Source organism: Poecilia formosa, unplaced genomic scaffold, assembly GCF_000485575.1.
Source record: "Poecilia formosa unplaced genomic scaffold, Poecilia_formosa-5.1.2 Scaffold341, whole genome shotgun sequence".
In the NCBI taxonomy this organism is placed as follows: domain Eukaryota; kingdom Metazoa; phylum Chordata; class Actinopteri; order Cyprinodontiformes; family Poeciliidae; genus Poecilia; species Poecilia formosa.
The window spans coordinates 53,550-65,229 of NW_006800280.1; the positions used below are offsets into that span (position 1 = coordinate 53,550).

At 39.1% G+C, this 11,680-nt stretch overlaps 2 protein-coding genes and 1 long non-coding RNA gene across 3 annotated transcripts in view; all 3 read right to left on the reverse strand.

Annotated features, from left to right (window-relative positions):
* Nucleotides 1–2,543, reverse strand: part of LOC103153138 (sterile alpha motif domain-containing protein 9-like) — a 4,454-nt gene extending 1,911 nt beyond the window's left edge. Inside the window, exon 1 of the mRNA XM_007573951.2 lies at nt 1,250–2,543. Coding sequence (XP_007574013.2) covers nt 1,250–2,543 — 1,294 coding nt within the window. The remainder of the gene's footprint in view (nt 1–1,249) is intronic.
* A 57-nt stretch (nt 2,544–2,600) lies between these two features.
* On the reverse strand, nt 2,601–7,504 carry LOC107833192 (uncharacterized). The gene is made up of 7 exons (XR_001658902.1): nt 7,373–7,504; nt 6,939–7,147; nt 6,246–6,735; nt 5,740–5,878; nt 5,289–5,321; nt 4,776–5,099; nt 2,601–3,503 (listed from the first exon to the last, which is right to left on the reverse strand). It is a non-coding gene; the product is annotated as an uncharacterized LOC107833192 (long non-coding RNA).
* A 341-nt stretch (nt 7,505–7,845) lies between these two features.
* Nucleotides 7,846–11,680, reverse strand: part of LOC103153170 (sterile alpha motif domain-containing protein 9-like) — a 14,762-nt gene continuing 10,927 nt past the window's right edge. Inside the window, exons 3-4 of the mRNA XM_016661735.1 lie at nt 9,106–11,679; nt 7,846–7,928 (exon numbers count right to left, since the gene is read on the reverse strand). Coding sequence (XP_016517221.1) covers nt 7,846–7,928; nt 9,106–11,679 — 2,657 coding nt within the window. The remainder of the gene's footprint in view (nt 7,929–9,105; nt 11,680) is intronic.

The following is an 11,680-nucleotide window of genomic DNA, read 5'->3' on the forward strand; positions in this document are numbered from 1 at the left end:
CTTTTCATACAGTACATACAGTTGGATCTCAATAAATTAAAATTTTATCTTTTCAGTAACTCTGTTCAAAAAGGAAATTCAATTTTGAATGGATTTATTATAAACACTGGAATATATTTGAAGCATGTCTGGTTGTTTTGATTACGGCTTATAACTAGACCTACATTCAATTTTCTCAGATACTATCAATATTGCATAAAATAAATTAACACATTTCCAACAAGACCAAGTAGTTGGCCTTCTGAAAAATACTGTATGTGTTAAACAGTGTTGGTTGGTTGAGTCTCCTTGAGCATGAACCACTGCATCAGCCTGTTTTTATCTTGAAATAATCACAGCCTCCATCTCTTATGGATTGTTGGGTCTTGTGTCTTTCACCGTCCTATTAGTGATTCTCCATAGAGCTCAGGTGAGGCATGTTTCCTGGTCAGTCCATATTTGTATGTGTGTGGTGACCCCTGAGCCACCACCTTCAGCTGCAGTCAGTGTCCTGGCTTTACTTCCATATGTACGCTGACAACACACAATTTTATATGCCAACGCATAACCCTAGTCCATTAGACTCAATGGGTCAGTGTGTCCATGGTAGCAGTGAGTGGATGGTTCAAATTTCCTCCATAGTCTGATAGAAATGGTGGAAAAACCATAATTTCTTGCCATAAAAGTGGGAGGGGTCAAATAGATTCAATATGGCTAAACACCACAGATCATGAGATTAATGTCTCATGATACGAGATACAAGACAAAGAAAAACAGATGCTCTTATTTTTAGTATGTTGTAATACTTTCTATGAAGATGTCTGTAAAGTAAAATACTTATCCTGACCAAATCTAGAAAAATGGATCACATCAAACAAGGACTTAAATCACTGTACTTGATTGGTGTTTATCAAATAATTGATTAAGAAACTCTTCTATTTGTCTTTAACGCAGTAAAAGATTTTGAGTGGAAATGCATTTCTGAGTTCCTTGTCAGAATCATCTAGACCCCTCAGGTCTTCAGAGAACTGCTTTTACTCCAGAAACTAAACAAGAAACAAGACAAAGTGGCAACTAGTTTCTTCAAACTTAGCAAAAGTTGTGTGACCCTGGGACCCTGCCCAAAAATTAAGTGCCAGAGTAACATGTCTACTTTGACAATTTTTAAAGGGTCAACTCTGAGATACTAATGCATGTAGGTCTTAAATCCCATCACACGACATTGTAAAGAAATATGTAGTATTTTCTTTGTAGTGAGTAGTTTTCTTACCCTCGGTCACCAGTTCTCTTCTCCGAATGCTGAAGGCTACTGGACCTTTGATGGTAAATCCAAGGTAGAAGGAGACGTGACCTGATCTGCAGAGACAATCCCTTCGGTTTGCGTCTACCTCAACTTCGGTGCCTCTGAATCTTGCATAGACTCTGTAGTTTCGCACCGCTCCTTCAACTTTGAGAAGGCGTTCTTCAACTATGGAATCTCTGAAGATGCTCTCATTCTTCCAGTTTGTGTTTGATTCTTGCAGTGCATCTTTGGTCCACAAGATCTCAAGAACCCGTCGGTGAACAAATCTGTTCAAGCTTACGCCTGGTCCAAGAAAAAACAGAGGTCGGAGGTATCTTGATCTAAACATCGTCTTGTATTCTCGCTCAAAAGCATGACTTGCACTTTTTATTAACTGATAGAGATCAGGAACTGGTTTGTCTTCATTTGTAGGCCAAGACAGAAGCAGAGAGAGAAGATGATATTCTGCTTGTGTGACAGAGGACGGTGGCTTTCTTAGTTTTAAAGCATTTTTATAATCATAACTGGATATTGGCTTGTTTTTGTTTGCAAGCATGATCGTTGCAAGTATAAAGTTGACAAAAGCATCAGTATTTGAGTTTTTTCCTTGTGAAATTTCCCTCCACCACTCTATGATATATTCAATGTGTGAGGTACATGTTCGGTCTAGACATGAGAGGACCCCAGCAGAGGTGATGGCCAGTTTCTGCTTCAGTTTTTGGAAAGTCTGTTGGAGTCTGTCATTGTGTTCAGGGACAGAGTCTCCAACATACTTTTTGTAGCATGCTGAAGCTTCTCTAGAAACATAAGCTTTGTCTTTTCTCAGGACAGACTGTGAATAAATGAGGAAGGTGTCAAAGAATTCCATTTTTTCCTCAACTTTCTCCCTGAGATTCTCTATGAGGTCCCTGAACCTAAAGAGTTTGTTGTCTCCCAGTGATTCCAGGACTGAGCCCATCAGCACATTCTTTGTAAGCACTTCCTTCCAAGTCTTATTTTGGATGAGGAGTAAGTCAAAGAGAATGTTACAGACCTGCAGGAAACCAAACTGCCCTCTGGTGTTTAAACCCCACAGGACTTTAGATTTCTCATCTTCTGTCAAACTTTTCCTGTGTTCCTCTTCAGCAAGTTTTTCTTCATGCTCAAAAGCTTCAATGGCCTTCTGGGCCAACTGCAACAGTTCTCTTGGTTCAATTGAAAGCTTTTTGTTCCTCAGATGGTTTTTATGAACTTGGCCCAACGTGTCAGCAATAACGGATTTTTTGGGGTCTCGTTTTANCATGTTTATGACAGTGTCATGTCAGTCTTATTCACCCCCCTCCAAATAAAGTGTTACCCATGTGCCAAATAAAACTAGTTAGAAACTAGTATAAATAAGTCTTTCTCTGCCCCTTAAGAGAATCAACAATCAAAACATCACAAAGATGGATGCAAAGCACTCCACTCTGTGAGGGTTGCCGCTCTGTTTGTCCCCTATGAGGAATCCATCCAGTCTTTTATTATTTTATCGTTTATTTTTTGACTCCATCTAATCTTTGACTGGAAGATCTCAGATTATGACGAGAGCCTCATGGCTTACAAAACAATAGAGAAAGTCATCACTGTCATCGTTAGAGGCTATCTACACAGGTACTGTGGAGTTTATAGTTTCAAACAAGATGTTAGAGTTTCTCTTTGTTTAAAGAAATAAGAAATATTATCTTACATTATTTATAAATCATTACATATGACAACAACAACAAAAAACATGTGTAACAACTCAGTTATGAAAGTAAACAATCACCTCTAAGGAAAACTTATTTTTGGAGGACATGATGCCTGTATCATTTACTTTTTTTCTATTACTTTAGTTTCTACACAGCATAGTTCTTCCACGTCAGTCTTTAGAGTTTAATGTGGATTTTGACTTGGTCACTTCAGTAACTCGATGTGTTTGTTTTATTGTGGGAAACCTTCCGTTCTATGACCTCTGTTGTTCTTCTTGGATTGCTCCCCTGCAGACATCCTTCAATCTCCTCTAATAGCGGCTTCAGACTCTTTGAGGATTTTAAGGAAATCGTCTTTTTCGCTTCTCCCAGATGAAATTCCAGTCTTCAAAATCTCTGTCATCTGCTCAGGTTCAGTTGCTATGTCACTGATAGTATCGCGTGTCCTCTGCACAATCAAGCCAATGTTCAGCAGCTTGTCCAGGATATGTTTGGTGTCTTTCACTCTTTCGATCAGAGCTGAACAAAATGTTAATCTGTTGCGAAAATGATAGAATAAAGCAATTAAAAATCTTAGGCGCGAGTTAAACAAAGCAACTTTCAAAACCCTAAGGACTATAATTGTTATAGAATGTATCACTGTAAAATATTAACATTTCTGCATCACAGTATTTCCTATATTTCTTTTTTATCAGTGTCTAATCAGCACCCTCAGTACTTGATTCTGTAAGAGTAGAAACATACTATGTTTTCTTATCTTGTGTGTTATCGATGTTACCACTTCAAATTGTCAACAATACCAGAAAAATAATGAATAAAGAGAAACATGATCCCAATTAACATGACACCCCCATTTCCCAATTTGCATGGGGGTGGAGACAAGATGGCTCCACCCCCATGTGAAAGTAGAACAAACGTCCAACAAACTGTCATGTGGTCAAGGTAGTGATGCTCCTGGCTTTACTTGGTGAGGCATGTTTGCTTTATCAGCCAACATTAAGGCAAAGAAGATTGTCAAAAATATTTCAAGCGAGTCATACAACGGGTCTTTGAAGCTATTTGCGGGAAACCTCAGAGAAATTGACCAAGGATCTGAAGAGCTTTTGCAAAAAATAAATGTTTTTCATATGAGCCCAGAAAGGAACTTTGAGTGAGGGATTTTTTGTTTTGTTTTCAATAACCCTTTGTCTGCATGACGGTTTATTGTTCACTGGTAGTTGTTTAAATTAACTGTTTGTTAAATAACAAAGTTTAATCAAGGTGTGTTTTGTTTTGATTTTATTGCATAAATATTGTTAGGAGTCCAACTGCACTAATTTGCCCAACTCAGGCATTGTTTACCTTCACAATATGTGGAACACGCAGCAAATATAATCCGAGGCATCTTCTGGACCGTAGACCCAGAGTATCCAGGCATAACGGTGCTATGCCATAATTATTAGGTTGTCTTGTTTCTCAAAATTAGCATTACTGGGGGATACGTGTCATCTATTTTAATATTTTTAAGCTTTAAATATTTGACCAGTTTTCTGTCATGACATCTATGCCTTATTGGCATAATTATCTTGGGCAAATTTTGCACATGCAAAAACAGTTGGGAAACATGTAATAGTATATATCTAAACAATGTTTTGATCACATATGTCAGGCTGTGTATGAATATTACCATATGCCTGAAAAGTTACTGCTTTACAGAGAAATTACCAAGTTGTAGCTACATGTATTGATTGTTGGGTAGCGCCAAGTCAATTGTGCGAATGCTTACAGCCTTCACATAATAAGAAAAAATAAGTTTATTTTCTTCATACCTGACAATGGTCTTTTGACATGCAGACATTGAACAGAAGCAAGCATAGGAAATGTTTCCTGCATCTCTTTGCTCTTCAGCAGCTCCAGCATTCCTTTGGCTGCTTTGGCGCCTTTCTGGATGACATGATCCAAAAGCTCTTGCACCTTTTCACGAGGAACACGACAAGCTTTAATCTTCTCATAGCCCTGATCCGAAGTCAGATGTCGGGAATGTGCGTGCTGTAGAACAAAATCTGCCTCCGCGCTGAGAATCTTTATCAGCTTTGCCTTCTGGTTTTGAAGCAGCTGCACCACGGGTGCAGATTCAGCTTCTTCAGCCATGGCTGAACAATCCAGAGGGTAAACAACGGAAGACATGCAACAAGATAGAATAATTAACAGGAAAACTTCAGTTTTATAACTTTTTTATGGAGTGTAGTGAAAATGTTAAGTTGTCTTAAACGGGAGTGGATGCTGATGCTATAAAATGAGACAAACTGGCAAAGTTACTGTTTTTTTAAATGTTTTCTTACCTTGTGAGTTATCAATGTTACTTTTATAGTCACCTAAAATAGAGGGCAGATAAAAACTAAATTCATAAATAATGAAACCATTGAGTGTTAAAAAATGCAGATACTACTGTTTATGATTACATGTCAGAGTTGCATCTTGGTTTAATGTGTTTCAATAACTCAATTCAAATTCAGTACACACAGCTTTCTTTTAAGCATTTATTTCAATCAATTTTGATAAACATGACTTAGAGCTAATTGAAACCTAAAATTTAAGTTCCAATAATGTGTTATTAAATTATACACATTAAACATTTATTATAAAAAACATGCTATAGCTTACACAATTATTGGTATTACCTTACTATTTGTGTGTCATGAATCTATTTAATTTGGAATTACTGTAATGAGCCATGAGTAGGATATATGTTACTAAGATGCCTTTTCATATTAATGAAGAAAAAACACTGACCTCTTCGAATTTTGCGTTTCCAGATTGCGACTCCATCATTGCTTTTGTTTTCTGCTGTTAATGTTAGGTTGAAGTCACTGTCTGCATTTCTGATGCACACTTCAAAGTATGTTCCAGTGTCATATGCAAGGCACAATGTCTGTGGAGAAAGTACTGATGTTTTTTTCTGATTCCACAAAGGCTTTTCTGAGGCAATGATTTCAAGCACATATGCCCCTCTTATGTAACAATCAGTCAGCTAATTTCTGTGAGAGACATTGAAAGTCTCTCACAGCTTCTCCATTGCTCATGAAATTACTGTTTTTTCAGAATACACGACAAATAATATGCATTTGATCACTTTCTATAACAAGTTGTAGCTTAAATTGACTTCACAATGATTGTAAAACACATTTGAATGACTTCCAAAAATTTTGGCCATGACTGTCAAGGCACTAAGTTTGCTCATCATTAAATTAAAACCTCAATTCCAATTTGTTTGTGCTGAATGACAGAAATTGTCTTACTTCAGGCTCAATTTCAGCATTGTCTGCATCTGTTGTCAAGTTGAAAGAATCCAGAGTTTCCAAGGACTCTTGTTTGCCTGGTTTTGAGATAATTTTTGAACTATGACCAGACTCCTCTTCACAAACTTTCTGTCAAAATAAAGTGAAATAAAATCAATCTTTGTGGTTGAGTTCCCATTTTGAAAACTCCAAACAAACTACTGTATACATAATATCTGAAGTAATTAGTTTAGAAAAACCTTTTTCAAACAATGTGGGACGAGGTAAACATGAAGGGTAAGGTACTCCTTTATAGTCTTGAATATTAAAACATCTGAGCGAACTTTCACTGATATCCCCAGCTTTTTCAGGAAAATTGGAGCTTTTGGTGAAAATGTTGGCTGAAGTAACTTCACGTAGGAAGATGTCACGTCAGACACCTTTTCTATAGAATCTCCACAAGCATCTACATGCAAAACTGCAAACATGTCTGGACTTGTTGATTCAGTACCTAAAAGAAACCAAATCACACCAAAAACAATCACAAACAATATCAGGTAGAAAAAGTTACAGTTATTATTTGCTCATAAATATAAATGAACTTTCTTAATGTGTGTGGTGTACCTGTAAAATAAAATTGGACATACTCTCCTTCCTGGTGTATCAAGATTGATTTGATATGTACAAGCTTCTTACTGGAACTGTATAACTTACCAATCCAGTGGGGTAGATACACCTCCTCCATTGTTCCAGCTAAGATTGAGATGTCCAGCACAGGTCCAGCAGGCAGGTAATCCATGAGGGTAATTCTTTCATAGTGTTCCTCCCAAGAGCCAAAATGGTACCTGAAGGAGATGGGCTCCTTGCAAACCCAGCGCAAGGTGGATACACTGCATTCAAAGCAACCGCTGCCTGACTGCAAGCTAGGAGATGAAAAGAAAAATCTAATGAAAACATTCAGCCATACATCCTTGTTGCAGAAAGGATGCCACACTTAACCAAGGTTTTCTTTTTGTATAAATTAATTGAAAGATATTTTATCATTAATCGTGAGTAAAACCTAACAGAAAATAATTTGTGATTGCATTAATATGTGTTCTTTAACAGTCCTGGATTCCATTAAATCACCCTTGTAAACTTGTAATCACCTGTATGTTTGCATCTCCCTCACTCTGTGGACTTCAGGGTCAAGTTTAATCCAGTCACATGTGTCCTGATTCAAAAGGCAATATAGTTTTTTAGTATTTCTTTTTCAAGACAGCAAACAAAACAAAAAAAACTTACCATCTCATGAGCTTCAGACTTTGCTTTCCCTGACTTCTCTATAATAGAACACAATTGTCAGTGTGAACATTTTTTGAACAGAAAGCATTTTGTATCATAGTCCAGAGTATAAAAAAGACAAAAAAATATTTTGATCTATTGATATAATTATGTATACCTTATACCTTGTATATTTATAAATAATATGCTGAATTTACTTCAGTCACGTGAAAAATTAACATATACTTTTGGACTTGTGGGTCTCCATCCATCCTTTCATTATCTTCTGCTTAATGGTTCGAGTCATGTGGACAGCAGGCTAGGTAGAGAAGCCTCACTACCCACTTGGGGCATCTCTTCAGTAGGCATCCGAAAATGTTCCCAGATCAGCTGAGAAGCAGAGTTCCTCCAGCTTCTCTTCGGTCTGTCTTTGGATCTCCCCTTGGCGGGAAGCATCCTTACCAGATGTCTGATCCACCTCAACTGATTGCTCTCTATTCTAAGCCCCTCCTGGATGACTGAGCTTCTCACCCTATCAATAAGGGAAAGCCCAAATACACTGCAAATGAAATTAATTTTGGTGCTTGTATACACAGTCTTGTTCGTTTGGTCAGTACTCAGAGCTCATCCAAATCCCTGGATTACCTAGGAGGCTAAATGAGTGTGAGACACCTGTAATTATAACACAATCTTCAGTTCCCCCTTTTAAATTAGGGGGACCACCATCTTAGTCTGTCAATTCAGGGGGACTTCCCCTGATGTTTGTGATTTTTCAGAAGTCTATCAACCAACAGAACCCCACAGCATCCAGAGCCTTAAAAAAGCCTTGAAAATTTTCACCCACCACTGCTGCTCTCTCCTAAGACGCTGGACAGTAGATCATAATCTCCTGAATGCTGTATAGAAGTTATTCTCCATGGCCTCATTGAACTTCTCCCTCACCTGAGTTTATGACTCAGTACCCACCTAAGCTGCATTAGGGTTAGGGTTAGGGTACTCTATTTTGCTTGGACTACCAGTAAGTACTGGTTGCTTCAGAAGTTGAACAAGTCAAAAAAGACCATATAGGACTATATATTCACCAGGGGGGGTTAGGAATGCTGCCGTCAAAGACACCCGCCAACTTATGGCCACAGCTCAAATCTGATGTCTCCACAATGAAGGCATGAAAGATGGTCTGCTTAGACTCAGTCTCCTCCACGATGTGTTCAAAGTTGTAATGGAGGTAGGAGATGATGCTCATTCTGACAGGAGACTCCTCAAAATTGATCATCAAACGACAGCTCAAAGTGTTTGGTCTCAAGAGCATGTTTGGGCACCCATATGTTTGAATATCGGGTTTGTTTTGAACAATCCATGACAAGCACAGATGTTGAATAACAAAGCATCATTCAAGTTTTGTGCAGAACAAAGGAGTCCCCAGTAGGAGCACTCCCAGGAGCCACTCCAAGGACTCTAAAAAGGACTGGTAATCTCAATTACCATTTGGCCTATAGGCTATTCACTAGGGTGAACACCAGTGAACAGTCAACAAGATGGGGGACAAAAAGTATGTCCCCTCTTGCTCAGTGCCTCTCAGTAAGCAAACAGTATTTTTTGTGAACAGTAGTTTTCTTACCCTCAGTGACCAGGAATTTTCTCCGAACGCTGAAGGCTACTGGACCTTTGATGGTAAATCCAAGGTAGAAGGAGACTTGACCTGATTTACAGAGGCTGTCCCTTCGGTTGGCCTCTACCTCAACTTCAGTGCCTCTGAATCTTGCATAGACTCTGTAGTTTCGCACCGCTCCTTCAACTTTGAGAAGGTGTTCTTCAACTATGGAATCTCTGAAGATACTCTCATTCTTCCAGTTTGTGTTTGATTCTTCCAGTGCATTTTTGGTCCAAAAGATCTCAAGATCCCGTCGGGGAACAAATCTGTTCACGGTTTTGCCTGGCCCAAGAAAAAACAGAGGTCGGAGGTATCTTGATCGAAACATCGTCTTGTATTCTCGCTCATAAGCATGACTTGCATCTTTGATTAATTGATTGAGATCAGAGACTGGTTTGTCTTCATCGTCTGTAGGCCAAAACAGAAGTAGAGAGAGAAGGTGATATTCTGGTTGTGTGGCAGAGGACGGTGGCTTTCTTAGTTTTAAATCATTTTTGTAATCAGAACTGGATACAGCCTTGTTTTTGTTTGAAAGCATGATCTTCGCAAGGATAAAGTTGACAAAAGCATCAGTAGGAAAATGATTTCTTTGACAGATTTCCTCCCACCACTTAATGATGTGTTCAATGTCTGAGGTACATGTTCGGTCTAGACATGAGAGGACCCCAGCAGATGTGATAGCCAGTTTCTGTTTCAGTTTTTGGAAAGTCTGTTGGAGTCTGTCATTGTGTTCAGGGACAGAGTCTCCAACATACTTTTTGAAGCAATCTGCAGCTGTCTTTGAAACATAAGATTTGTCTTTTTTCATGACAGACTGTGAATAAGTGAGGAAGGTGTCAAAGAACACAAATTTTTTCTCAACTTCATCCCTGAGATTCTTTATTAGATGGTGAAACCTAAATAGTTTGTTGTCTCCAAGTGATTCCAAGACTGAGCCCATCGGCACATTCTTTGTAAGCACTTGCTTCCAAGTCTCATTTAGGTTGGCAAGCTTATCAAACAGAATGTTACAGACCTGCAGGAAACCAAACTGCCCTCTGGTGTTTAAACTCCACTGGACTTTAGATTTCTCATTTTCTGTCAAACTTTTCCTGTGTTCCTCTTCAGCAAGTTTTTCTTCATGCTCAAAAGCTTCAATTGCTTTCTGGGCCAACTGTAATAGTTGTCGTGGTTTGAGTGAAAGCTTTTCATTCCTTAGATGGTTTTTGTGAACTTGGCCCAACGTGTCAGCAATAAAGGATTTTTTGGGGTCTCGTTTTATTGCCTCTTTTGCCCAAAATTCAGCTTCCTTGTAGTCTTCAAGTTCTCCATAACAAAGCCTAGCAAGTGCCTGGGGGAACAAAGTGTTCTTATCAAACTTCTTTGATGCAACCTTGAGAACCGATGCACTCTGGTTTTTGTCTTCCACCTTGAGAACTGATGCACTTTTTTTTTGTTTTTTGTCTTCCATCTCGTTAATGTGTAAAATCAGAGTAGAAAATCTCTCCAGATCCGAGTCTTCGATCGACCCATCCTTTTTATGCTCTCGTTTTGTCAGCAAGTCCTTGATGAAGCCAAACAAACATGGAGAAACCTCATCTGGACAAAATCGGCGCAAGAAGTTTCTCGCCGTGTCACTTCTGGGCACTCCTGCAATAGCCAGTAGTTCAGTGCAATGCTTTGCAATCATTGGATGAGCCATCCGGATTCTTTTCTCACAACTTTTGTCATGTTGAAAAGAGATAATGAGATGACTGAAAGGCTGCATTCGGGTCACCAGTGAAAGGTCACCCTGCAGGGAGTTGTCATGTCTGAGGAAGTCTAAGCAGTCAGACTCTAGTAGATAGGAGCCTGGTACATAGGCATTCAGCAAGGACAGGAAGGACAAAAGTTGGGTCTTCGGGGGTTTATTTTTCCTTCCAACCGTGTTAAGGACAGCACATGCTTCTTGGATATAATCCTGTGAGAAATTACTGTGTAGTATGTTGAAACCATGGAACTGGGAGGCTTTGGCTCCGTATTTTCGGCTGAGCTCTTCCTTCTTGGTATCCAATTTTTCCTTTTCAGTGTCTGAGAGGGTTCTTTTGAGGATGACGTAGTCAGAGTCATGACCCTTCATGAAGCCCTCTTGTTCTCTGTAGTGTTCAGTTTTGAGGATGGCGTGGTCACTTCTCACACAGATGAATAAAATTACCACAGGAATATCAACATCTATCTGCTGTTCTTCGATCTCTGCCATGATGCTGTCCTGAAGATGCTCCAAAATGAACTCTTCATTTATCAAGAGCAGCACAGTGTTGAGATCATCTTTGCTGCCTCCAGTAAAAAGGTGAACAACTTCCTTTGCAATCTTTGTGCACTCCAGAGGAGAACCCATTAAGGCAGCGCATCTGAGGGTTTTTCTCATCTCCCATAATACTTGCATGGCCAGTGTGGTTCCCCCACATCCTTGCTGGTGAAGCAGTTTAACTGTTGGTGTTCCGATGTAGTTTCTCCGTTTGTGAATCTGCTGCACAAGTCTCTTATACCCATCTCTTTTGATGAATGAAGATCCCGTGCCATT